The 24,576-nt window shown below is 38.7% G+C and overlaps 1 protein-coding gene across 16 annotated transcripts in view; it reads right to left on the bottom strand.

Moving 5' to 3' along the window:
- Nucleotides 1-1,471: 1,471 nt before the first annotated feature.
- AAK1 (AP2 associated kinase 1) overlaps nt 1,472-24,576 on the bottom strand; it is a 158,989-nt gene continuing 135,884 nt past the window's right edge. For 6 of the 16 annotated variants that reach the window (XM_025045175.1, XM_025045174.1, XM_025045178.1 and 3 more), the window contains 5 exons: nt 17,866-17,967; nt 16,737-16,838; nt 15,340-15,450; nt 13,689-13,799; nt 1,472-3,467 (listed from right to left, as the gene is read on the bottom strand). In XM_025045175.1, coding sequence (XP_024900943.1) covers nt 2,338-3,467; nt 13,689-13,799; nt 15,340-15,450; nt 16,737-16,838; nt 17,866-17,967 — 1,556 coding nt within the window. In that variant the 3' untranslated portion in view covers nt 1,472-2,337. Of the gene's footprint in view, nt 3,468-8,384; nt 12,768-13,688; nt 13,800-15,339; nt 15,451-16,736; nt 16,839-17,865; nt 17,968-24,576 lie in introns of those variants that run through there. The other 10 variants (XM_025045182.1, XM_025045183.1, XM_025045184.1 and 7 more) reach the window with 6 other exon arrangements.

Genomic DNA, 24,576 nt, shown 5'->3' with positions numbered 1-24,576 from the left:
CAGATTTCCAGATTCAGGATGGCCTCTGGCAAAAACATTTTATCTTTCAGTGATACATTTACCCTGTATGACCCAAAGAAAATTACTGCAGAATTCACTAGTTGTTAGCTAATGATTAATGTAATAGTCAAAATTTTTTCATGTATCACTAAGAATACAAAAGTAATTGTATGTTTATATTTCCTATTCAAAGGTATTTAGAGTCTCTGATCTCTGACCATTATAGGTCTCCAGTGAGAATAAAAAACAGGTTATAAGCCCATGCTTGACAATGATTCAATTACATAATAAAAATCACCATGATTTTACTTATTTTATCTTGAGAACTAAAATGGTTACTTGATTTTAATTGATAATGATGAAAGGAAAAGTTTGGGGTGCAAAGTTCCATATGCATTGGCCAAAACTATTCATTCAACTGAAAAGATAATTTTGCATCCACTGTTACACAGAAAAATCAGAAATGATCACTGGGAGAAAGCAAATTCTTAGGATGAACATTTAGTGTCTAACAAAGTGAAAGACATTTGTTTCTGACATAATAAAACCTCAGTGGGAAAGCCATTGCTGGTAGCTCTGATCCAGTGACAATCAGTTAAGTTTCTTTTAATCTGGACATTTGAAATAGGTGGAGACAAAATCAAGAAAAAGTCTTGAAAAGCAGCTGTTCATATTTTACTGCCAAGATCCCTGATCTTCAAATTTAAAAACTATCGCACCTCATCAACTGCAACAAAATTTGGCATTCAGGCTTATTTCTTGGATGCATTTCCAGGAATTCCTAAATCATTAACCTGGTTTGGTAAGCAACTCTCCCAATTTCTCCAGCTAAAGGAAAAAAAAAATCACTAACATTTACTATAAATCACAGGAAGCTTTCAAGTTGAAACATGGTATAGCAACTCTTTCCATTAAGTTGAATTTCCTCAGCAGAAGTCTTCCCATTGAGACATAAGTTTCATTTTAAGGCACTACTAATAAAGGATATGAAAACAGCTAGGAATGAGTCAGATATTTCCAGAAAGAGAAGACATTTCAAAAATACAAGTCAGTCATCTAGCTGGCTGGCTTCAACATCTAAGGAGGAGAGGGAATCGAAAGGTTTTCATGGCTAACTGCTTTAGTTTTTTCCATTCTCCCAAACTTATTTACAAATCTCAGATTTATATTTCCTCAAGAGGCAGTCGAGAAAGACGGCAAGGATTTGGAACAAACGAACAAAACAAGCGAATTGTTGGTAGCCTAGTCTCGTGATTAATTCCATAATGACAACATGGAGAGCTCAGACCTAAGGTCTTTAAAAGACCACATAGCCAGTGGCTGGAACTGCAACAAGGTGCTCTTTTCAGTTGTTCTGAGAGGAAAATGTATAATTAATTTTTCATAACCAGGTAAATGGAATTTGTTAATCACAAATAGCAAATTCTGGAGAAAAATAAATCTACTCTGAAACTTCAGTTTCTTTTACACCTTCCAATGAATTCGATTTTGCCAAGAGAAAAGAACTAAATAAAAGTAGCGCTCAAGTCAGTTAGTTCAGGAGACAAATGCCAGTAAATGAGTGATTGTGGAGGTAGGCATGGTGGGACAGGATTATCTTCAAGGAAAATGCTTCCTGTGCACACACACGCGCACACATACCTGTGCACTCATACTAATTTAAAAAGCAGCGTGGACATGGGGAAGGCTCAGCACTATGAGACATGAGCATAGGTATCTCATCTGTTTGCACTTCTATGTAGGACAAGATCAGACACACATTAAACACCCACAGACACGCTTGCACAGGGGCCAGCCTGGCTGTCGCAGACTCAGAAACAGATGCAAAGAATCCTTCTAGAGCTGCTGGTTTTACAGGAATGATTAGTATCTGCAGGATTACACTTCCTCTTGATGTGCAGGGTTTTCATCTCGCATTTCTTCCAGAAATCCCCTTATCAAGAGTATTAAATCAAGTCCTGGAGGAACTAATCTTGACTCCTCAATGAACATGACTCAGAACAGACTGCAAGAATTAAAACAAGCAATAATAAGGCCCCTTAGGGTTGGGATGAAGTATTTCTGGATTTAAACAGTTTCTGGGCAAAAAAAAAAAAAAAAAGGCAGAGTTCTGGGTAGAGGTGGAGATGGAAATGCCCGAAAGGCCAGAAATCAATATAAACAAAAGAAATGGGCATAACTTAAAGGGGTTTTGACTATCACTGCAACTGAGTTTGTTGACTGAAGTTCTGCTCTGATAGTAATTGATACATTTCTTCTTAGGAAGGCTCAGTTGGGAGTAGGGTGGTGGGTTATGAAGGGTGGGGTAGAAAGAGGCCTAAGGTTCAGGTATTGCTCCTAAGGTTTCTGCTTGCTTGATTTTGAAGGAAAGGGTGCTAAAGCAAAAGGATCAGCAGCTGGCAGCTCTGTAGTCCTGGAGGAAAAGGATGTGATGGAAACTGAGCCAGCTATGGACTGCTTGTTGGTTTGCGAAACGATTTTATAGGCAGCAATGGGCTGGGCTTCTGGACTTGGCTCATCTTCTGGGCTATAGTGACGGGAGTATTTGGACAAAGACTGGGGGCGGAATGGTTTGCCAGCCATGGGGCCTGAAACAACTTCTTTCTGGGGCTGAGGTCCTTTGTTTCTGTCATTAGGATGGCCCCCAGATTCCAAGGAGGATCCCCTGGGTGAGATGCTGTCAAGATGGTCTGCTGCTTGTACAGAATGGGAGGGGAGGTTGGGTTGTTGGACAAAACCAGCCATGGAATACTGAGATCGCACAGAGGCATACACTGCTCTGTCGAGGCCTGAGAGCACAGCGACATCATCTGTCTGACTGAGGAGACTGGCCTGTGCAGACAACTCCTGGGAGGCGCTCTGGGTAACTGCTAACTCCTCTATACTTTTCTTCTTGGTAAAAGGAGCTCTCAAGAACACATCCGTCTCCTCTGGCTGGGAAGGAGCCACACTGCCCTTGGAGACAAATGGGGCTTTGGAGAAAATGTCTATGTCATCAGCTGGAACCCTTGAGCTCCTGAAGGGGGCTGTGGCAAAAACATCTGGCTCACCGAGACCGTCAGTGGTTGGTTGTGTGAGGGCTTGAAACTGATTTTTTTGTCCTCCTTGTACTGCCTTTGCTTGCTCAGAAGGGACTTCTGGCTGAGAGAATGGAATGGCTCCTCCTAGCTTCCCCTGCGGAGGCCTGCAGCTTTCATCCTCTTCTTCCGATTCCATGAGGAGAGGTCGAGACCCACTGCAGTCTAGCATGTCCCCCTCAAGGTCAGTCCCTTCCTCTTCACTGCTGTGGAATGAGCTGTTGCTTGAAGGGCCATCTCTGGCCAAGAAGTCGGATTCTAAACTGTTCTGAGTTTTCATGTCAGGTACTCTGGAGGGGTCTGGATACAGGGGAAGGCCTTTAACACCCGCTGATTCTTTAAAGTGCTCTACAGTTATTACAGGACAGGGATTGGGCTCTCTCTGGAGACCTAGAAAAGCACAAAATGCAGAATTAATGCATAGGTCAGTTCAACTCTCCGTGGAACATTTAATGGTCAACCCGCAGCGAAAACATTGTGGGACCAAATAATAGATGTTGAAATGGAAAACGTAAAACAGAAAAATAAAAGTCAGGCAAGGAAACTGCACACAAACTGGAACACAACCAATCACTGTCTCACATTCTGGAGCATTATAAGCACAATGTGCAGGAAAGGAGATGAAGATGTTAGGCACACAGACATTCAGCGTAACTACACAATGCTCCTACGCGGGGCTAGGCACTGACACCTGCTCTACCCGACACTGGGTCATGATGGAATGAAAGCAAACCCGGTCACTCATCTCCAAATACACCATGATGGTTCTGGATTATGTAGAACTACCGTCTGGGGACAAATCCAATTCAGTATCTGACATGTAGTCATCTGCTCCACACTGCTGATATCTGAGGACACACCCCACTCCCTGCCCCTGCAATGTATCAGGACATGCCTGTTTAATAAATGCAAGTTTACTGATGATTTACATCATAAGCACTACTCAAAGAGCAAAAGAGTACTCCAAATATGAATACTGAAGGTACTTTCTCAGGGGAGAAATCATATTAAATAAATCACCTTCAGCTGGAGTCGCCCTGGAGTTTTGTTTTGTCTTCTAAGTTAGCAAATATCTCCTCTGTTTAAATGAATCTATCATAAAGTTCTTTACGGAGAAGGAGTAAAATACATGGGAAATTACAGAGTTATTTGAAAACTCTAATATACTAGTCTATTTCTATCTAGGTAGAGATGCCTCAGGGTGCTCTGGCTTTTAAAATCAAATAGACAATTATCAGAATACAAGAGCGCTTACCTTCCAAGAAATATTAGCAGGTTAGAAGTATGTCATTGGGCACATGTTAGCAAGAGGGCAGGAAAAAGGCATATGTAACTAAGCAAGAAGAATCCAGAGAAAGGGTGGTTGGGGGCAAAGGTATCATTTCAATCATCTGTTTCCCAACCCACCAGGATAAGGACATTTGGTTCAATGATTTGGATTCTACGGATGACTCAGAACCTTTATACAGAAGTAATCCAATCATCCTCTCCCCACATTACCCTCCCCCTTCTATGCAAACCGTTAGATCCTAGAAACTGTTGGTAACAATTAACCCCCAATAAAGTTTCTGCTTGAATTAAGCACACAGCACACAGCAGAAGCAGCATCAAAATCAGTTTATTGGGAAACCAGTCTCTTAAAGACATTACATTATAAAGAGATGTAGAGAGTTGAGTTGAACATTTTAGAAGATGCTGTACAAAAATACTATGCTTTTCTGAAGCCTATAACTTTTTAGCAGTGCTTCTTTTTAAACTTCTGACCTTAAATATTGTTTCCAGAAACAAAAAAGGTGCCTCTCTCCATGTTTATTTCTCTTTCTAGTAGTTTGAATGCATTAGGTGAATTTAAAATTAGAGTCTTTAAGTTAAATTCTGTACTGGTGCCAAATGACTTTCTGACTTGTATCTGAAGAATATGATTCTGAAGAGGATAATTTTTTCTCGTAACACAACTTTAATATGTGTACCTGCATGATGACAGGAAAGCATAAGCTAAAACACTTCCTTTGCAATATATATAGAAAGATATATCCTAACCTCTCAGGAAAGTATATTGATATTAGATGTCACAGAGATTTCCACATGGTGAATTCTGGGAGAAAATTCAAATGAAAGAGGGAAAAGGAGTTTTCCAAAATAAGGTTTGCCAAGCAAGGTGGTATGAAAGGCTCCCAAAACTCCTTGAGCCACTTTCTAACATAGCATCAGTTGGACAAAGTTTTCAGTTGCCAAAACCAAGGCACAATTTCTCATTTTCCAAAACTACTCTGAAAGTTGTTGTTATTAAGCTGGTTCTGCAGTACAGCAAAATATCTCTTTAGGAAAAATAAATAAATAAATTTCGTCACGCCAATGACCAACTCCGGCATGATACAAGTCAATAATGGAAAGGAACACTAGTTTGACTGGAGTTAGTGTTATGGGAAATTTAAATTGATTTCACTGAAAACAAGTTGTGTGGAGATTGCCCAAAAGCAGCTACCTACAGAACTTGGGACACTTTGGATGAGTGTTAGATTCCATTGTAAGAACCGTAAAGTACCAAGCAGGGGTGCCCATGTCTAGAGTTGGACAGGATGGAAGAACATACCTAACTTATCAAAATTACTTCTGTTAAAAAGTGGGTTCTTGGACAGTCAACTGTAAGCCTACTAAGTCAGAGCATATTCTATGACCTTCATGGTAAGTAATGGGAAAATCATACTTAAAGTCTCAGCAACTTTTAAAATTCACAAACCCAGTCACAAAAATACTATAACATTGAGTTTGAAGGGAAAACTAGTCTCCAGTCCTTCAAAACAAGGTCAGACCTGTTTCATATCTTTCTTCCAGCATGAATCTGCTTATGGGATTGAAAAAATACGTTTAAAAAATTCTCCTGAGAAGGCCAAGTCTCTCAAACTGTCCACTCTTTTTAGAAAAGGCGCAGTGCGACCGAGACAGAGCAATCGACAAGATCAGACACCTAAGGCTGGCAGTCTAGTCTCTAAGGCTGGCAGTCTAGAGACCAAAGCAATGCTGGTAGATATGGAAAAGCACAGACATGCACATCCCCTCGGGAATTTTGGTGGTGGTAGCGCAAGAAACAAAGGAGTCAAGAGAAAGGGAGATTCTAAGTAACTGTAAACGGAAGATATTAAATCTTGTTGGGAGTTAGAGGTCTTTTTTGGAACATTAGTGGGTTCTTGGAGGGAAAGCCCATGTTTTCAGGGTGAATGGTCCTTGTATATGAAGATAGCTCTGTACCATAAGGAAAACGTGTTTGAAGTAGTCTGCCTAGTAGTAATAAAGGATTTACACTAATTTAACCTCATGCTTTGGCCCAGTTCCTTTGGTAACTGATGCTGACCACAGAGCTCACTGAAGCCTAACCAGCTGTTCCTGCAGAAGGAGGAAGGGGCTTAAGTCTAGGACCTGGCCTCATGGTCTGCTAAAGGGTCTTCCTTATCAAGCCTAAGGTAGGGCATTTTTCTAATTCCTCCAAACTGGGTCTGTCTCTTTTTATTTTGGTTTAGCCCATTAAATTAAGCAAGAGGTCAAAACATACTTCTTTTACTTGCTCTGATGTAGGCCTGTGTGCCAGGTTAAGGTTAAGCAAATTTTTCGACACTTCCACTAGGGATAACTCCATTTTTGAGGCTCCAAATGATACAGACTTCAGTAAGAGCTCACATGCTTCAGAGAGTAGGAAAGGAGTCCCAAAAATAAATGATTTGGCAACTGTCCTCACCAACTCCCTGTTAAGTTTCAAAACAATGAAAAGTGCTGAATGATTTAGGATAGGTTTACCCTGGAAATTTTTATCTGATGAATATAATGATGGTGATCAGAGTGCCTTCTAGAAAACTGAAATCCGAAGACTTAAATTTCAGGCTAGATATTCCTTAGTGTAACACATTGTGCACAACCTGAATTTTCGCTTTCCCCTATGTTATCAATTGAAATAACAGTTACAGGGAGTCTCAAAGGCATATTTCTTGCCAAAAACTGAAAATGAAAACTTGGAGTATTGAGAAACCTTCTCATATAGTTAGCAGGTAGAAAGCAAAATATCCCTTCATAAAAACTTCAGAAATGTAGCACCAAGTGAAGTTCACACTCTTGGAGCCAAATCAGGAAATCAAGAGATATATATCAAACTAATAATTTCCATGACCTTTTGGCTTAGGTGATAAAATCAAGCATTTGGTTCTACTATATGTTACATTAAAACCCAAGACTGGGGAATGAGGGATTTGATGGGAGACGACATTGGCTAGTGATGATGTGCCTCTCAAGCCAATGGAGCAATTAAATGAGACATCTCCCTGGGCATAAAACTGCTGTTGCCAACATAAAATGTTTAATTAAATTGGCCTGGGTAAAGATTAAATGAGAGGACAGCTGCAAATCTGTGCTCCATTTTACAACCTGTGTCTGGTCATATCGAATGCAGGGTCACGCAGGTTTTATCCTCCCTGGCCGCAAGGTGAAGCTAGGGTAGCCATGACTCATTAAAATGTCCTCAGCATGTCCGCACTTCCGTTGTACACGGGTACTTACTGTCACTCAACAATGTGTTTAAATCCTTTTTGCGAAAGTGGGTTTTCAGCTCGGGAAAATAGCAGCTATTTGAAATTATTTACATCTCTGAACATCAATGCTCCTGTTTGAACAGATAAAAGTCTTTATTCCCCTGTATGTTTACATAAGAAATTTGTTTACAGACTTGTTTTTTATACAATACTTGTGTAGCAATGTTCAAATTTCACACTTTTACTGCATAAGATTGCTTCATGTACCTCTGTTTGTTTTGTCTTCTTGGGGAGGACAGGATAAAGACCTGTGGTAAATATACATCCATGTGACAAGGGGTGTGCAATAGGACAGAGCAGGATACTAGCAGGAAAAAGAGTACATTCAGGACTCTACTACATCAAGTGGAGACCAAGGAAGTGTCTTCCATTCTAGCAACTACCACCGTTTGGTAACTTTGTATTATCTGAAGGACCTTCCTCCTCTACTTCAGTGAAAGGAAACCCAGGAGAAACAAACAAAATAGTATCTTGTTACAGATTATTTGAAATGGAAGTCATCCGGAATTCATTCTGACTCAAAAAATCCAAGTGTATCCAGGAACATTACTAGCATGGAAAAGGAAAAGGCTAATTCTGTTAGTAAAAAAAAAATCACAGTCTCTAGAGAGGAATAAAAGATATAGCTTTGTAATACCTGAAGTGTTTGAGTAAAGATTCCATTTTAAATATCCATGTGATCTTTTCTCTGTTCTGCTTGGCAGCCTCTAATTTGCTTATTAATTCAGTATTTGGGGCAATCCTGTCTTTTTTTTTTTTTTTTTAATTTAAACTGAAGCAATCCTGTCATTTTTATCCTCAAATTCTAAGTTAGTGGCTATAAGATCCTGATAACCTTATAGACTGAGAAACTTAAAGTCTCCTGGAGATCATCATCATGGGAACTTTATTTTGGTCCAACCAATTTAGAGCATGCATTTGTTCGGCTGAACTCAGATCCCTCCATACCTCTGGGCTGAGGTCAGCTCCAAAGGTCCCCTGCTTCCCACAGCACTGCTGAAGGAAAACTTTCTCATCTAGGGGAAGACTGGGTTGGTTTGAATCAAAATGATCGATTGTCTGCCAGGAGAGTGGGAAAAAGTAGTATAAATAAAATTAACATTCCATCTGGAGAAACACAGGTTCTTTTTTGTGTTTGTTCCCCTATAATTATTAGCAATCCAAGTTCTATAACTCTAATTTAGGATGAGCTAAGTCCCATATCAAATGACACCGAACAAAGTGATAACCTGTTTCAGAGGTATTTTAAAACACCTATCTTTCAACTTTCTAAACCATATTAAAGGGCAAAATTGCAGACATTCCCTTATTCAGAATATTAAAGAAATTAAGAATGATCATGTCACTTTATAAGGTACGTTCTGTGAATTTTTTTTTACTACCTTCAGTAGTAACCACTTTTCATCTTAGGGTGGTGATTTTGCTTTTAAAAATAGCTAAATGTTACACAGAACCAAGAGTGGTAGAAAAAGTAGATCAAGAAAGGGAACATACTTTCAGATGCTAAAAGCAATACTAATTAGATAACAGTACAATGGATTTCTTAATACCTTATTACCTTCCTTGATGTTATTTCTAAGAACAGGAGTTTCAAAGTAACTTAAATGATGGCAGCATCATTAGAATAAGTATTAGCTTCTCAAGTAAAACTAGATGCCTTTGAAGGGAACATCAATTAGATGTCAAAATTCTGACATGCCTGCTAAAGTAAGTAATCATTAATTATAACCATATTTATAAGTGCCCATTTAAACCTTATCTCCTCTGAGGCCTGTGTCTTTTAAAACGTTAGGACTTGAATTTAGCAATCTAGTTATTTGAATGCTCTAAAGGGTAAAAAAAAAATCATGTTTTTTTGGTATAGCTACAATCTTGTACAGTTGAAATAAAAGCAAATCAGAAACATGCTCTTAGTATTTGTCCATTTTTAAATAGCAGATCATTGATTAAACATTTTTAAAAGAATTGAAATCCGATACTGTTTTGTTGTACTGTATGTTTGTGTGTGTGTATGAGAGAAACACACGGGGAGTGGGGGGACTAAAAAAAGGAACATCTATGTCCAAAACTCTGTGACCATTTAGGCTTCTATTCAGATAACCAAGAAAGAGCAACCTAGGTTAGTAAAAGTCCATTATAATTCTCTAAAATGTCGATACTGCTATATAATAGTAAGAATTACATTAGATAACTGAAGAACATCAGGATATATAAATCCTTCACAGTCCTCCCAAAGCATAATAATATATACTTAGAACCCTAGAATTCTATAATCTTAAAGACCACCTAGTCCAAACTCATCATTGTACAAACAAGAGCAGCAGCTCTGAGAAGTGATGCACCTGCTGAATGTCATTCAGACAGTTACTGGCAGAGGTCTGGATGAAATCCCAGGTGGCCTACCTTGCCTGGGCCTCTTCTTCTGCTACCCTGCCTCAGGTCCTACACCTGTAAAATGAAGTGGATGGACCAGAAGATGGTCTCTAGGTCCCTCTTATAGCTCAGTCTATAGTTTCATAGGTCTATCAATTATCAGCACACTACACTCATCTCAAATAAACTCTCTTAGCTCAGGGATGATGCTATACACCAAAAGGCCTCATTCACTGAGTCACTCATTTGTATGCTTTAACACAAAAATAGTTTTCCCTTTTGAGGCCCTACTCCTAAAGAATTTCATGCTATTATTTCCCTCAGGCCTCCTCCACCCAATCTCTGGCTTCTAGTCTGTTCTTTTCATTAACAGTCTCCATTAAGCTTTATTGAGCCAGATGACTAGATAATATATATCAATGTAATTACGGATAATGCACCAAAGGAACAATTTAGAGACACCTAATTTCTAGACTGTATACTTCATGGTTTCGAGAAACTACATATTTCATTATATTTCTAAGATGTATGCATGAAAAAAATCAAATTGGAAAACATAGGCATACAATTATTCTTATTTAAAAATAAACATTTCCTTCATTAGCTTATACATTCTTTCTATGTCCAGGAAAAAGAATACAATTTTGACCTTCAATAATATTCCTGTCCATAAGGGGGGAAACCAAGTCCCATTTTCACTGCTATCCAATCACGGAGAGCTCTTCAAGGGTGCCTTTTTTAATCCTCAGCGGGAAGGTTGTGCCTCCCTCAATTTGGAAATGATCCATATCCTCACAGAGGCCTTTACTTAGCTCATCTAGTTTCGGCTGGCACGGGAAGTATTTAAAGTCAGAAGGAAGACTGAAAGATTCAGACTTTTCCTCTGATGCCTTTCAAAGGCTGCTCGCACGTTGCTGGGGTCAAAGCTTGACCTCCGAGGTGCAGTGTTTTGCAGACTGTCGTTGCTGTTCAGCTTTTCCTTTCCCCTTAAAGTGCAAACGTGAGGAAGAAGAAACAAATGTACTAGATAGAGAAACAAGCAAGTGGACTTGGAATTTTATTTGTACAAATCTTATAATTAAGAGTTTCCCTTCTGATGGCGGAAGACGGCACTCAAGGAAGGGGCCACGGTGGGGCTTTCTGTGCCTGCCTCTTTTCACAGGGGTAACTTTAAAAAATTGCTTTCCAAGTAAGGAAAAAAATACACTTCAGTGCATAAGGACATATACAGAAGGTGACCATGAGGCATGTTGTCATGTCAGCGCAGGGCCCTTTATTTATTTTATGAACAATATTCTAAGGTTAGTGAGGAGCTAGGCTTCGTTGTTTTTTTTGTTGTTTTTTTTTAATCTAGGAAGCCAAAGAAAACCAACTAACATATTTCACTGGCTGTATCTTCCAATTTAAACATCAGAGAGGAAGAAAGGTAAGTAGCCAGTCTCATTGTGCCTAGCTCGTCAGCATACTTATTGATTATCTGAAAATAAACAACATGCTTAATCTACAAAGACAGAGGACCTGTTTGAAAGCTTATAGCAACACACAAGTCTACTCAAAATGATTCCATATGTTACACTGTACGATTGCTGTGTAGTTAGACAAGGAAAAGAGATCAAAACCCTGTACAGACACCTGATATCGAACTTGAAACGCCAAGTGGAAACAACTATTCAGCGTCTTCATTTATACACAATTTACAATATTTGATTCAAAATAAAAATCACAAGAAAAATACATCTGTTTCTGCTACAATTCCTTCCCCTCCCCCATCCACCCCCCAGTGAAAAGTCTTCTAATAAAAGGTATCATATTACCACCATTGTCTTGTTTTGGTCTGATTCTGAGATCCTGGCTTGGGACAGTTAACATGAAAAGGCATGGCAATACTTGGGATTTATATAATGTACACATTTTATCCAAGGATCTCAAGTACTTGCAGTCACGTCTCCAGATCTGAGATCACACTTCAATGGAAGCCAGATTGCTGGACGAATGCTGGGCAGGTTGCATGGGGTGGAAAATCCCTTGGCTAAGTCAAGGTCAGAGTTGGTTGGCTAGAGCTGGGCTCACTTTCTCTTTTCAAACATGTACCATCAGTCAGTCAGTTTTACCCTCTCTTAAACCACACACCCATCTCCGGGCTACTGCCTAGAGTTAAGACCAACTGAAGAAGCCATGTCTTCATAATGATGCAGCAGGATAAAAACAAAAACAGAGAAACACACTCATCAGCATCTGGCCAAAGGAGACGGGTTGGGAGGATTGATTTAGGAGGCCATTCCTAGCAAGAATGAGGCAAAGATGTCAATTCACTAGTTTCAGTTACAGTTAAGCTTTTGGTGGAGTTGATTCCAGCAGAGGTGAAGCTCATGGCATCTAGCGCTTGATTTAAGATAATGCTATTGAAGAAGGGTAATGAGAAAACACAGCAAACTGACAGGGAGGAACTGGCCAAGGACTACCTGGAGGGCCAAAGTGATTTTCTTTCCTTATCGTTTCTACAGGAGAAGGCAAGGGGTAGGAGATAAGGGCTAGAGGGCCCCTTATTTTCAGATTTTTAAAAAATCATTTTTCTCATAATTCCGTAACGAAAATGTATATTACGGTATGAAGGTTACAGAACTGCATCTGCTACTGGGTCTCGGCTACAGGTCTATGAGCTGATCCACCAGCAGTAAAGACCTGGCTAGGTTGGGAAGACTGGACTCAGAGCTCCCACTGCTGTTTCTAGAGTGCCCACCTGGAAGTGGAGAGATAGGAATTCAGTACAAAACACAGAGGGTTAAGGTTTAGATGTGCAGAGCAAGCAAAGGAGAAAAAACCAAACCAAAACAAAACCCTAGAGAAGCAACAATTTACATTTGCAAACTCTTACATGTTGATTTTTAAACATATAAATTAGGTGTCCACCACCTCCCACCAAATGTTCAGGCACTGTGTGCACACCATACTATATCCAGGACATCTTGCAAAGAGGATGCTATTTTTAAAAGAATATATATTTTGCCTGAGAACTGCTGGCTGTACGCTAACTTCCTGATAACACTGAGTCATCTGCCCAATAAAGTAAAAATCAATAATTTTTGCTTTGGGGAGAAAATAGTTAAGACCACTGCAATAAAAACATGCTTTAAAAAATATATAGATGGTCCTATGCAATTCAGTGTTTTGTGGCATGTTCGAATGATTTTAATCCATCAAAGAGGAAAAAGTATGCTCCACAAATGTCTAAAAGATGCAAACAATACCAAAGCACCATGGTTAATGTCTTTGGGAAGAATATTTATTTCAGATTGTTCTAATCAAGGTAAACAATGTTCAGTGCTTTTTTTTTTTTGATATATGCCTTCAGGTTTCCACCGACTGAAGATCACTTTATTTTTAGCTTGATACTTTGTAAAAACCAGCTTTTGGTCAAACCATTATATACTTTTCCTCTCTCTAAAGAAAACACCATGGTCAGGGTTTAAGATACCTCTAGTGGTATCTCTGTATCTGTTATCGCTACCTACCTATATTGGTCCAGCTGACAATGATTGTCATTACTCTCAATTTCCTTCATTAAATGTTGCTTTCCCACCCCCCTGTACATTAGGCACACTACTATTCTGTAGAGAGCTGATGTCAAGCTCTTCTCTTTTCCCCATCCTCTCTTTCTTACCTTGTGGGTTTTTGGTTATCAATACAGGAATAGGGTCAAACTCATCTTCTGCCACTTTGTCCGAGCCCTCAGGGACATCAAAACCTGAGATGAGATTACTATCTTCTGCAGCTTAATACAGAATGCAAGTACACAAGCAGAAACAGGGGCAGAGATTAGCAAATTAGAGAACACGTAAGAGGCACAAAGTTCCCAACTGTACAATCACTGCAGTTTTTAAAGATGAAAATGCTTAGTTGAAATAAAAGTAGCAAAACTGGAAAACTCAGGGAAAGGGAAAAAAATGCTTTAAAGCTGGCCATGTTAAGACTTTCATAAATGATTACGGAAAAGGGTTATAGGAGGAATTCTCTCTACCATTATAAGACTATTAATTGTAGTTATTGTGAGGTAGGTATTTCTTCAACATCAGTAATTCGCAAAGGCACAGGAATTAGTCATTTATCTAGCAAACAAAGAGGCCTGACTAACAATATTTGAAAACGTCAAAACCAGGGGCAGGAATAGGTTATCAGTCACTCTTTAACTGCTATATATATACAAGGCAAACAAAATGCTTCTGAAAGGACTCACTGCCTTGTGAATGGGATATTTAAAATAACTCTGATACCTCAGGTAATACTGGGGCACAAGATCACATGCACTGAGATTTCGAGCAGAAGTTTGCTACAATATTCTAATCCCTTCTAATTAAGGCTATTCTACCAGCAAGTGCTAGCTGAGCACCTATTCTGCAAGTACTGCTCCTCTGTAATTATATATTGCTGCTGACACACTCCCGCCAGATGTACTTGGTTAAAAGGTAACTTCTTTCTAAATGCTCTACAAAAACATAATTTTAATGCTATAAAGGGGAAAAAAACCAAAGCTCAGCTATTACCCCTGCAAACCACAGGCTAATTACTTTTTAGTCATCTTGGGGAGACTTCCTTCTTGAACTTCCTTCAGAAAGTACTTATGCTATTTCTTTTCTATGAATTTGCTTCTGCCAGAAAACCACTTTCACTACCCAAACACAGAAAGTTTAATGAATGCCTGCATACAGTAAGCCAGGCATTGTGCCTATCACAAACTGCTCACTGAACAGAATTCAATTCAAGCTACCTCTGTCCAACAGAATTTCAAACCAGTATTAAACAAAGAGTAAGAAGTGAAAATGGCAGATTAGAAAGAGAAATCCAGTAATCAATCATGACTCAAAGGTTAACTAAAATTAAAAACTTTTACAAATTCAATCTTTGAAGACCAACTTTTGAGGAATGATGTCTTGATTATCACTACCCAAAAACTTTACATCAGATTTGATGAAACAATTTTAAGTTCTAAGGCCAACAAGTATCTTATTAATAATTATAGTCAGTCAGTGGCTAGTCAACTCAACCATCTACTTGAACTGACTGCATGGATTATCTGTATTCCAGGTGACTGCCAGCAAGCAATACTTCCACCAATCCGTTTTGTAAGCCTTACTAAATATTCTTACTGAGAGGGACTATAATACTGTGGTTGAAAATACAAACTCAAGTTTTCCTCGTAAGGAGGTGGTTAAAACACTTCACAGCAAAGGCTTCTGGTAAGGAAAAATTTCAGGAGTTGTTCAGTTCTCCTCTTCCAAGGATATATGTGGGCCCAAGAAGAAGAAAGTATTTACCTTTATGGGCTGCAGCAGAGACTGCTATGGGGGCAAACTCTTCCAGAAGGTCAGTAGTAGGGTTAGAGAGCAGAGAGCAATCGATGAGGGAATCTTCCCCAGTGAGAGAGTCTGAGTCCAGATTAACAGCATCCCAGGTCAGTGATGGCATTAAATGGTACACACAACAATACACGAGATTAGACCGTAGCCTTTAAGTTATGGCATTTACATGTTATACATACAAGCCAAGGCAAGGGAAAGAAAACCAAAAGAAACATGTTAAGCACTCCAGATTTCACCTATACAAACTTGTATTTCTGGATGCCTCTTAACATTAATACATAAATGTGGAAAAGTTTTTTCACTCAGAGGTTACTGGTTAGACACGTATGTGATTTGGATGCCAAGAAAACTTTAACAACTCAGTTCTCAGCAAATGCCATTTTGCAACTAGGAGTTTCACATAAGCTTTCCCTAAACATTCATGGGAAAAAGTTATGATAGGATGAAGTATCCAAGCTGACCAGAAAGGGGTTGTCCCTGGCTGATTAGTAGCAGAATATGACACGATTAAACAGTACTTTCTAGAACTCGACCAGATTCCTCTTCAAAACAGAATGATCTTGCCTCTCAGTAGTTGTTTACATTTGAATTGCTCCTTTGAACATGTAATTTTGCTTTTAGTGAAAGAACAGAAAGAAGACAAAATTCAGAGTTCAAGTATTTTAACACATGAATTATTTTCTGGGAAAGTTTTCTAGGAGAAAATGACCAAATAAGTACAAGGAAAAGAAACCATATCGTCTTTTGCATTAATTTTTTTTTTTACCTGGATGAGTTAATTTTTATACTTCCTAGACTCTTAATTGTTTCTGTCCCAAGTTAGGAAATTCGGGTAAAAACAATGCTGGAACAAGGGGAGATTTCAACTGTGCCCACAATTTAACTGCAAATCACCTACCTATATATGATTAAAGGACTGTGCTGGGAATAGAATGTCCACATCTGAACGCGGGCTCCATGGATATCACTGACATTGTTAGGTAGGAAAGACTGCTCAGTAACCTGGAGGAGTTAAGGGTGTCCTTATAACTTAGCAAAGTTCTTTAACTTTGGAGGTGGAGGGAACCTGCCACCAGTGAAAAAAAATCTTGAATAAAGAAGGACTGTAACCAGGGAAAGCCCTGGGATCACTCCACAAAGAACATGGCTCCAAAAAGTACTCTTGTTTTTCAGTGAGGAAACATATCACTCAACATCTAGAAGCTGGGGCTGTAACAATACAGAACATCCCTTCTAAGAGGAATTAACTGGGCTGCAAAATAAGCCCAGGACCATCTGCCGTGGGTGGAAGACTGCCTCTGGGGGCCCCCCACATTGACAGGTCCCCGCAGCAGTAGAGACTCCTGACTGACCTGTGCGGTTCGAGGTCACAGATTCCGTCTGAGATGGGAGGCGCTGGGGCACCGGGGGCTCCAGTCCTGGTATGAGACTCTCAACGGCAACATCAGCCTTTTCTTTGGTAACAGCATTAAGAAAGGAGAATAAAGGATAAGGAAAGGCAGTCAGAGGTCCTTTGGACTATTCTGTGAAGGCTTTCTTCTATAGGTCTCTAAAATGCCAGTGTCAGGTGAAATGGAAAGCACAGTAAGTTACTTCATTTCTGCGGCTTTGAGTGTCTGGGCTTCACGGATAGAGCATGGCTGTGCAAGGTTAACCACTGTGGCTAGTCTTGGTGATTCTCAGTTTTTATAGATAAACGCAGAATGAGAGCCACCCAGGAGATCTTGTCCATGTCAGAAGACACTGACTGAAAAGCACCTTGATATCTTCTAATAATTTTGCTTTTCTTAAGAAATAAACTTAGGGGCCTTTCGCATCCTCTGTGCCTTGTAAAGGACACTAGTCCTTCTCAAATCCCTTCCCATGATATACCTGGGAGGTATTTCTGCACTGTGTGACATCCTCCAGCTAGAGGCCCATCTCTCCATAAGGTCATGGCCTTTCTGAGTTCTAGGACTTTGTGTCCCTGGAGTACAGGGTCCCTGGGCATTTTGTAAGTCTTGCCTGCCTTGTGGTTAGGACACAGGGAAATTCAAGGGCAAGCAGACCAAGCCTTTGCCCTGGATTCTACACCTGGTGCTTCATCACTAGGCATGTGTTTTCCCAGAAGAAGAATCTGCTAAAGGTGAGGTCCAAATTGAAACCAACTTTTTCCATGAAGCTTTTGTAACTAAATATGAATTTTACCACAATTCTCCTCATTCATAAGAAATTACTCTAGAAATCTCAGGATATCAACAAAGGAAAAATAATAGTGTTGTGCTGCCGGAAGACAGAGAAAACACTTGAACTGGGGTGACAACGGGGAGGTTAAATAGCCTTGGCTTCTCGGTTAGCACAAGGCATCGCTCCAAACCAGGGGGCCTGGTGGCATTTTCACTCCTCATCAGGGCTATTCACTGGGGATCTGTTAACAGTTATCATTCTTGAAATAGACACACACGTCATGCATGACTAAAGAAAGAGAGATGATGACTTTACCAATTACAGCATCGGAAGTGCTACCAAAAGGATCTGTCATAGGCAAGAGGTCAGGGAGCAGAAGAGAAGTGTCAGGAGATTTGAGTCCCTCAATTAGTTTTTCTGGGTTGGGCAGAAAGATAAAGAGAAAGCAAAAATGCAATGAGATATTAAAACGAGATGATTACTTACTGTTTTCTATGCAAATACATTTTAGGGATCAAAATCTTGTATGGATTCATCATAAAAATGAACAGTGCTAGTATCTTTTAAAAAATAGGCTAAGTTTGAAGTTTAAAAGTGATTATTTTCCTAACTAATTACTTTGTGAGGCATTCAAGATACTGGCCTGGGTTTGTCTGTTTTTAAATATGGGGTATAAGTCACACTGAATAAACATCACCATATTAACCGTACAATTTGATGAGTTTTAACAAATGTCCACATTCACATAAGCACTAGTGAAATAATGATGTAGAACATTTCTATTATCTCTAAAAGTACTCTTGTGCCCCTTTCTAATCAATGCCTTTTTCTCACCCCCAGACTCTGGTACCAACTGATCTGCTTTCTGGCCCCATAGTTTGCTTGTTCTAGGATTTCCTATAAATGGAACCATACCGTAACTCGTCTTTTCTGTCTGCTATCTTTCATTTACCATAATGCTTTTGAGATATCGGCATATTATGGCACGTATCAGTAGTTTGTTCTGTTTTATTGCTGAGTAGTGTTCTACTGTATAAACGTATATTTTGTTGGTTCACTAGTTGACAGACATTTGGTCTTTTTTTATTAAATATAAAGCTGCCATAAACATATGCATATCCCTTCTTGGCCTTAGTTTCGAATCTCTCTCTCTTTTTAACTTGCATTTAGAAATGGTTTATAGCTCACCAACAGAATATATCGAATCATGCCTAAGTTAACTTCAATAATCATTTACTGCCTGCCAACTGAGAGTCTGTGACATGCTGGTATTCTTATTATTCTAAGGTCAAATCTCACAAGTCACTTTAGCCTGCAGATAGGTTACCTGTGATGTCTTTTGGCCAAGAAACAAAAGGACATCAGAAGCCACCAGATTTGTCATACCAATATACATATTAAGACGCCTTCCAAAACAATTTCTTTAGCCCTGATCCATTAACAATTCTCCATTTACCTTATACCTATTAAAGGTAGAGCATTAACTTGAAACAAAATAATGAACAAAAGAATCATATAGAAAGAAAGGAATTAAGAGCTTATACCTCCTTTTACTTACAAAGAGACTGAGACCACATAACTTCTATAACTTGCCCAATTAAAGGCCTGTCAACAAAAGTTTTCCTATCGCAGAGACAAAATGCAATTAAGATAAAACTAAAATTAAAATGTTTGAGAAAAAGAAGCAACTGAGGTTCAAGAATATGTATATGACATTTTAAGGAACCTGTATTCCTATTGGCTGTCAGGAATCGAGATATGTAAAAGCAAAACTGCTATTCACTGAGGGATAAAAACTAAATTTTAGATGATGTGTAATGTATAACTACATGGATGAAACAAAATAATGGAGTTTAGTGTCTTGTCAAGATAACTTGGTACAATTAACATACTGCAGTAAAGGATATTTTAACATTTGAAATCAATTTATTATCATCTTTGGAGTATATGGCATGTAAATATCTCTGAATTCAATGCTACATTTCTCATTTACACCTGATTTATACTGAAGAAAAGAAGGAAAAATGACGCTTCTCAACAGCAGGGGAAAAAATCTAGGGTACTAACCAAGTATACGGTGTAATTACATTAGCGTTAATCTGGTACTATAAAAATATCTTTGACAACTTTCAGCCTGCAGAAGAAAATAAGATGGTTTTCCCCAAAAGTCTAATTCTGAACACTAGTTTTTGTTTTATTCCCCTAAAAAGTTTCTCACTTAAAAAAAAGTATTTGTTTCTTTTACTTTTAGCACTTTTAACACTTATTTGTAATCTTGTAAAGCAATAGATAAAAAGTAAAGAGCTAAAATTACTTCCTTTTCTTTTATATAGCAGTTTATTTTGCTGCAAAACCTCAGGCTAGCATTCTTCTAGAGTCTGAACTCTAGCCTCTCCAGTGACTGACTGTGACCCTGGGGTAGTTCCCTTAACTTCTGACATTATCTCCTCAACTGTCAAATGGAGATGCTCCCCTACCTTTTGTGTTGGTCACTTAAGTATCATCTCCCCCATGCCATTCCTCTCCACCCTGCCACACTAGGAACCTTCGGGAGCACTCTGCGCTCACTGCCCTTGCAGCCCTTACAACACAACTGAAGGCAGGGAAGGTGTCTTATTAATCTCTGTAGCTTGTTATCAGTTCCCTCTTGTACTCTCTGTTATATCTGTGCCTTTTGGCTTCATTGGGGAGGTGGGGAGAATGGGGGATCAAATGGAATAAGTCAGGTACTTAAGAATCTAATTATTTTATTAGCTATTAGCAGAAAGTATGTGAGAGAGTTAAAAAGTACAAGTGCGTATGTATGTGTAGTGTAGTGAGATGAAATGAGGTGGGGATGGAGTAAGATGCCAAATTCAGAAAGGCTTGTTTTCTAACCAAACCTCAAAGTAACAGGCAATTCACATAGATAATTTGTATGATCACTGCTGCCTGGTAATTCTCAAATACTGGAACTGTGGAGGGAGGAAGAGTAATACCAGGCAGAAAACTAGGAGTGAGAGTACAGTGCTATAGCATCTGAAGGTGGACGGCACATGCGAAAACAACTTCTTTCACTCCTAGGACTCTTGAAGTGAGAAAAGGCTCTAAGTTACTCAGTACCGCTGGTCCCCAGTTGCCATTATAACAACAGACATCACTTACATCTGGAGAGTTCAATGTCAAACATTTTCATTTATTATTCACAAAAAAACCTGGGTTTGGGAATATTATAGAGTTGAAGAGGCTGGAGATCAGACTGTGAAATTGTGTGACTTGCCCGAAATCATAGATAGGATATGGTAGATCCTGGAATGGACTTTAAAGTTCCTTCCCCATACTGCCTACAGGGTCTTCGTATCTCCATCAACACAGGAGGAAGAGTCTTCACACAAACATGGTCCCATGTACAATGGTCAAGTTGTAAAAGATATGTTGGCACTGGAAGCAACCTCAAATCTTATTTAATTAGCCTTCTCATTTACAGATGAAGAAACTTGCTCCAGAAAGGTGAAGCAACACGCCTAAGAGCTTACAGCAAGTAAGCCACAGAGCTAGCTAGGACTAGGACCCAGATCTTCTATGTACTAGAGATTAATTCCTTTGGATATACTAAGGCCTTGATTGGTTTAAAATGTAAAGATGCCTAGAAGAGGAATCACATCTAAAGATATTACTGGTCATTTTTGGTCACTGTAGATGAAGAACTTGAGGACAGAATCAGTGATCTGGGACAGTTCATACCTGAAATGTACAAAAACTCAGACTCTAACTTTCAGTTATACAAGGTGACAGATTAGTAAAATCCAGAACTTTGCAATGATTTACTCTTCCTAATTAAACTCTTTCTTACGAGAGTTTTCCATCTCCTTTGTATTAGAGTCACAAGTTCATGACCCCATCATATTCCACACTGTGAAAAGCAGTGGGAAATTCCAGACAGAAGGAAATGGTCCAGTTCTTAGGCTGACTCTGATATTTTGAAAACTGGCTTCGGAATCTAAATTTGTGTTGTATGTGTTGGGGGAGAATACCTGGATTTAGAGAGGGTATTATTTAATCTTTTATTTTTGATGTTGTACATTTTGGGGACTTTAGCTGGGGTCTGCAAAATCCCCCCAAATAAATAAGCAACAAAAAAGAATAAAACTTGAATTTAGTTAGTTACCTAACTTTCTTAAGTATCAGTTTTCTCATTTGTTAATAAGGAACAAAAACTACTTTAATGGGTTGTCAGGATTGAATGGGCATATTTATCAGAATTAATGAGTGTGTATGTGTGTAAATTAAAGTGCTTGGTACATAAAAGGAGATTAACTTCTCTTTTGGGTAAGAGAACTTAGATAAGGGGTCACTAAGCCACCAATGCCTGAGATAACAGTAATGAAAATGGGTGGGGTTCCAGGTTTTACTCAAATGCCTTGATATAAGAATAAGCAAAAATTCTTGAATATAGTGAAGTGTGAAGAGGAAGCAGCATGGTCTAACAGAGAGAAAAAAAGGGTACTAAGACAAGAGACCTGGGTTCTGCACTAACTTTGTGTGGCACTTTGGGCAAATTCCTATATTTCCTGAATCTAAATTTTCTTACTGATAAAATGAAGATAAACTTAGACTCCTATTCACCTCTAAATGTCAATCATCCAATGTGAATGAAAAAGTAGGAAGCAGGAACTGGTTAGTTAGAGGATGTATTGTTTAGAGATGAAACTGGAGATCAGAACTGGAAATAACTACAGGGAAGGACACTCAAAGCCCTGGGTGATAAAGCAGGAGGTAAGATGACTGGCCCTAAGGTAGCAGGTTTTGAAAAAAGCAGAGAGCTGACGAAACATGCTATTCAACATGTGAACTCAGCCCAGAAAGACAGTCAGGAGAACAGGGTGAGAAGGCAGGTGGATGGGAAATATCTAAGCTTGCTCCTTGTTTAAAAAAAGAACAAACTGTTATGGTTTGATCCCTTATTATAAAAGTAATACACGTTTACTGTGGAAAACTTGGGAAATACAGATAAGCCAAAGGATAAAAACTACCCATAAACTTATTTCTAGAGATAACTATTAAGAGTTCTTAATGAAGACCCTTCCAATCTTTTCCTATAAATTCTAATCATTTGATAAATATTTAAGCATATTCATGTTTTCTTAGAATAATGTTTTAGAAAAGAACTGCTAAGTTAAACAGGAAGTAAACTCTTGAAAGCTTTTGTCATAAACTGCCAAGCTGTCTTCCCAAAAGTTATACTGATATTCTCACTAGCAGGATCTGAGCATGTTTGTTTTCTTATAACTTTACCAAGTCAGAAGTGGTGGGGTTTTTTTCATCTTTACCAATCTGACAGCAGAAGTCATAGCATCTCGTTTAATAATTGGCTCTTCTTGAATTCATCATGATGAACTCTTTAAAAAATGTACTTACTGGTAATTTATATTTCATCTTTTATGAATTGTCTGCTCATGTTTTCCTGTTGGCGATGTTCTCTTATTCCTATTACTATACTCAATTCTTTCTCAATTCTCCAGGGTTCCCAAGTAAAAATTAGTAAGGTTAAGAGCTTAGAAAAGCATTGAAATCTGGTTAAAGGACTGAGAAGGGGGACCCCTAAAGAAAAGTACTTGCAGAATTAGTTAGCTTGGACAATGGAAACTAAGAGTGCTTTTATTTATTTACTCATTCATTCATTTGCTCAGTAATATGATTTTTTTATTAAAAATATTAGGGTGACATTATTAATAAAATCAAATAAGTTTCAAGTGAATTAACAGTTGTATATATATTGCATTTTGTGTTCATTACCCAGAGTTAGATTTCCTTCCATCACAAATATTTGACCCCTTTTATCTCCCCTCCTCCCTTCCCTCTGGTAACCACTAATCCACTGTCTGTGTCCATGAGCCTAAGAGGGCTTTTAAAGGAGAGGATTGTTAGTTTTTTAAAATTAAGAAGGGAGGTAAGAGAAAGCATCTTCCCCTCTTCTCTTAAACATAAGTGGCACTGGGATGAGGGGAAGAGAGAAGAAAATAGTTGCTAGAGTTGGAGGTAGGAATTAATCCATTTCAGATTCTTCTCTTATACTTTTCCTCTCAAGATTTAGTTATTAAAAATATCAACTATGAGGCAAGAAGGTAATAAAGTCTTCTTAAACCAGTCTAAGCTTAGATAAACAAAACCATTTCCTGACATGACACCAGGATATACTGCCAGCTGTGAGCTTTCTCTCTTTTAAAATATCAGAAGAAAGGATAGGTATCTATTTACATAGGCTAATAAGACTAAGGGGTTGCTGAAGGCCTATTACAATCCTAATTAGTAGTATGGACATAAGGAGTAAAACAGATTGAACTAACCAACACAGAAGAACTTGATGATTTGGCTGTTACAGCTTGGTGGCTTTGGAAATTTATGTTTTATTTGACTTGTAAGCCCTGAAGACTTGTGATTCTAAATAGTCATTCTAAATAGTTCCTATCACTGAGAAACCAGACACTAAACCATCTGTGACAGCTGCAAATTAGAAGAAAAAGTCCACCGCCATGCCCCATTCCAAGTTCGTTCGAGAGAACTGAATTTGTAGGAAGATAAACTTTCCAGAGTAAAGACACATACTACGATCGACCTTGGACTTTTTAATATCACAAGACAGAAGGTGGAAGTGAGGAAGATGCCAGGCAAATTGCTCTGATAGGAATGCCTATCTTGAAAACAAACCACTAAGAAAACACAGCTCCTCTTGCCTACTTTTCAAGAGACGGAGTGCCATAAACTAAGAGGCACTTTTTTTTTTTTTTTAAGATTTTAATTCTAGGAAGAGGTACTTATGGGACAACTAATGCATTCTTCCTTAGCCTTATGGAACACTGATGTTGAGAAGTTGGCATTAAGGAGATGCTATAAAAATCTTTTCCTCAAATTTTTTTGCACTACTGGTGGGAATGTAAAAAAGGTTCAATTGCTACAGAAAACACTACAGCGGTCCCTCAAAAACTTAAAAACAGAATCGCCAAAGGATCCAACAATTATATTTCTGTTATATAACCCAAATAACCT

The sequence above is a fragment of the Pteropus alecto genome, unplaced genomic scaffold (assembly GCF_000325575.1).
Source record: "Pteropus alecto unplaced genomic scaffold, ASM32557v1 scaffold131, whole genome shotgun sequence".
Classification (NCBI taxonomy): Eukaryota; Metazoa; Chordata; class Mammalia; order Chiroptera; family Pteropodidae; genus Pteropus; species Pteropus alecto.
The sequence above is the reverse complement of the archived record's forward strand: the minus strand, read 5'-3'. Positions and strand labels throughout refer to the sequence as shown.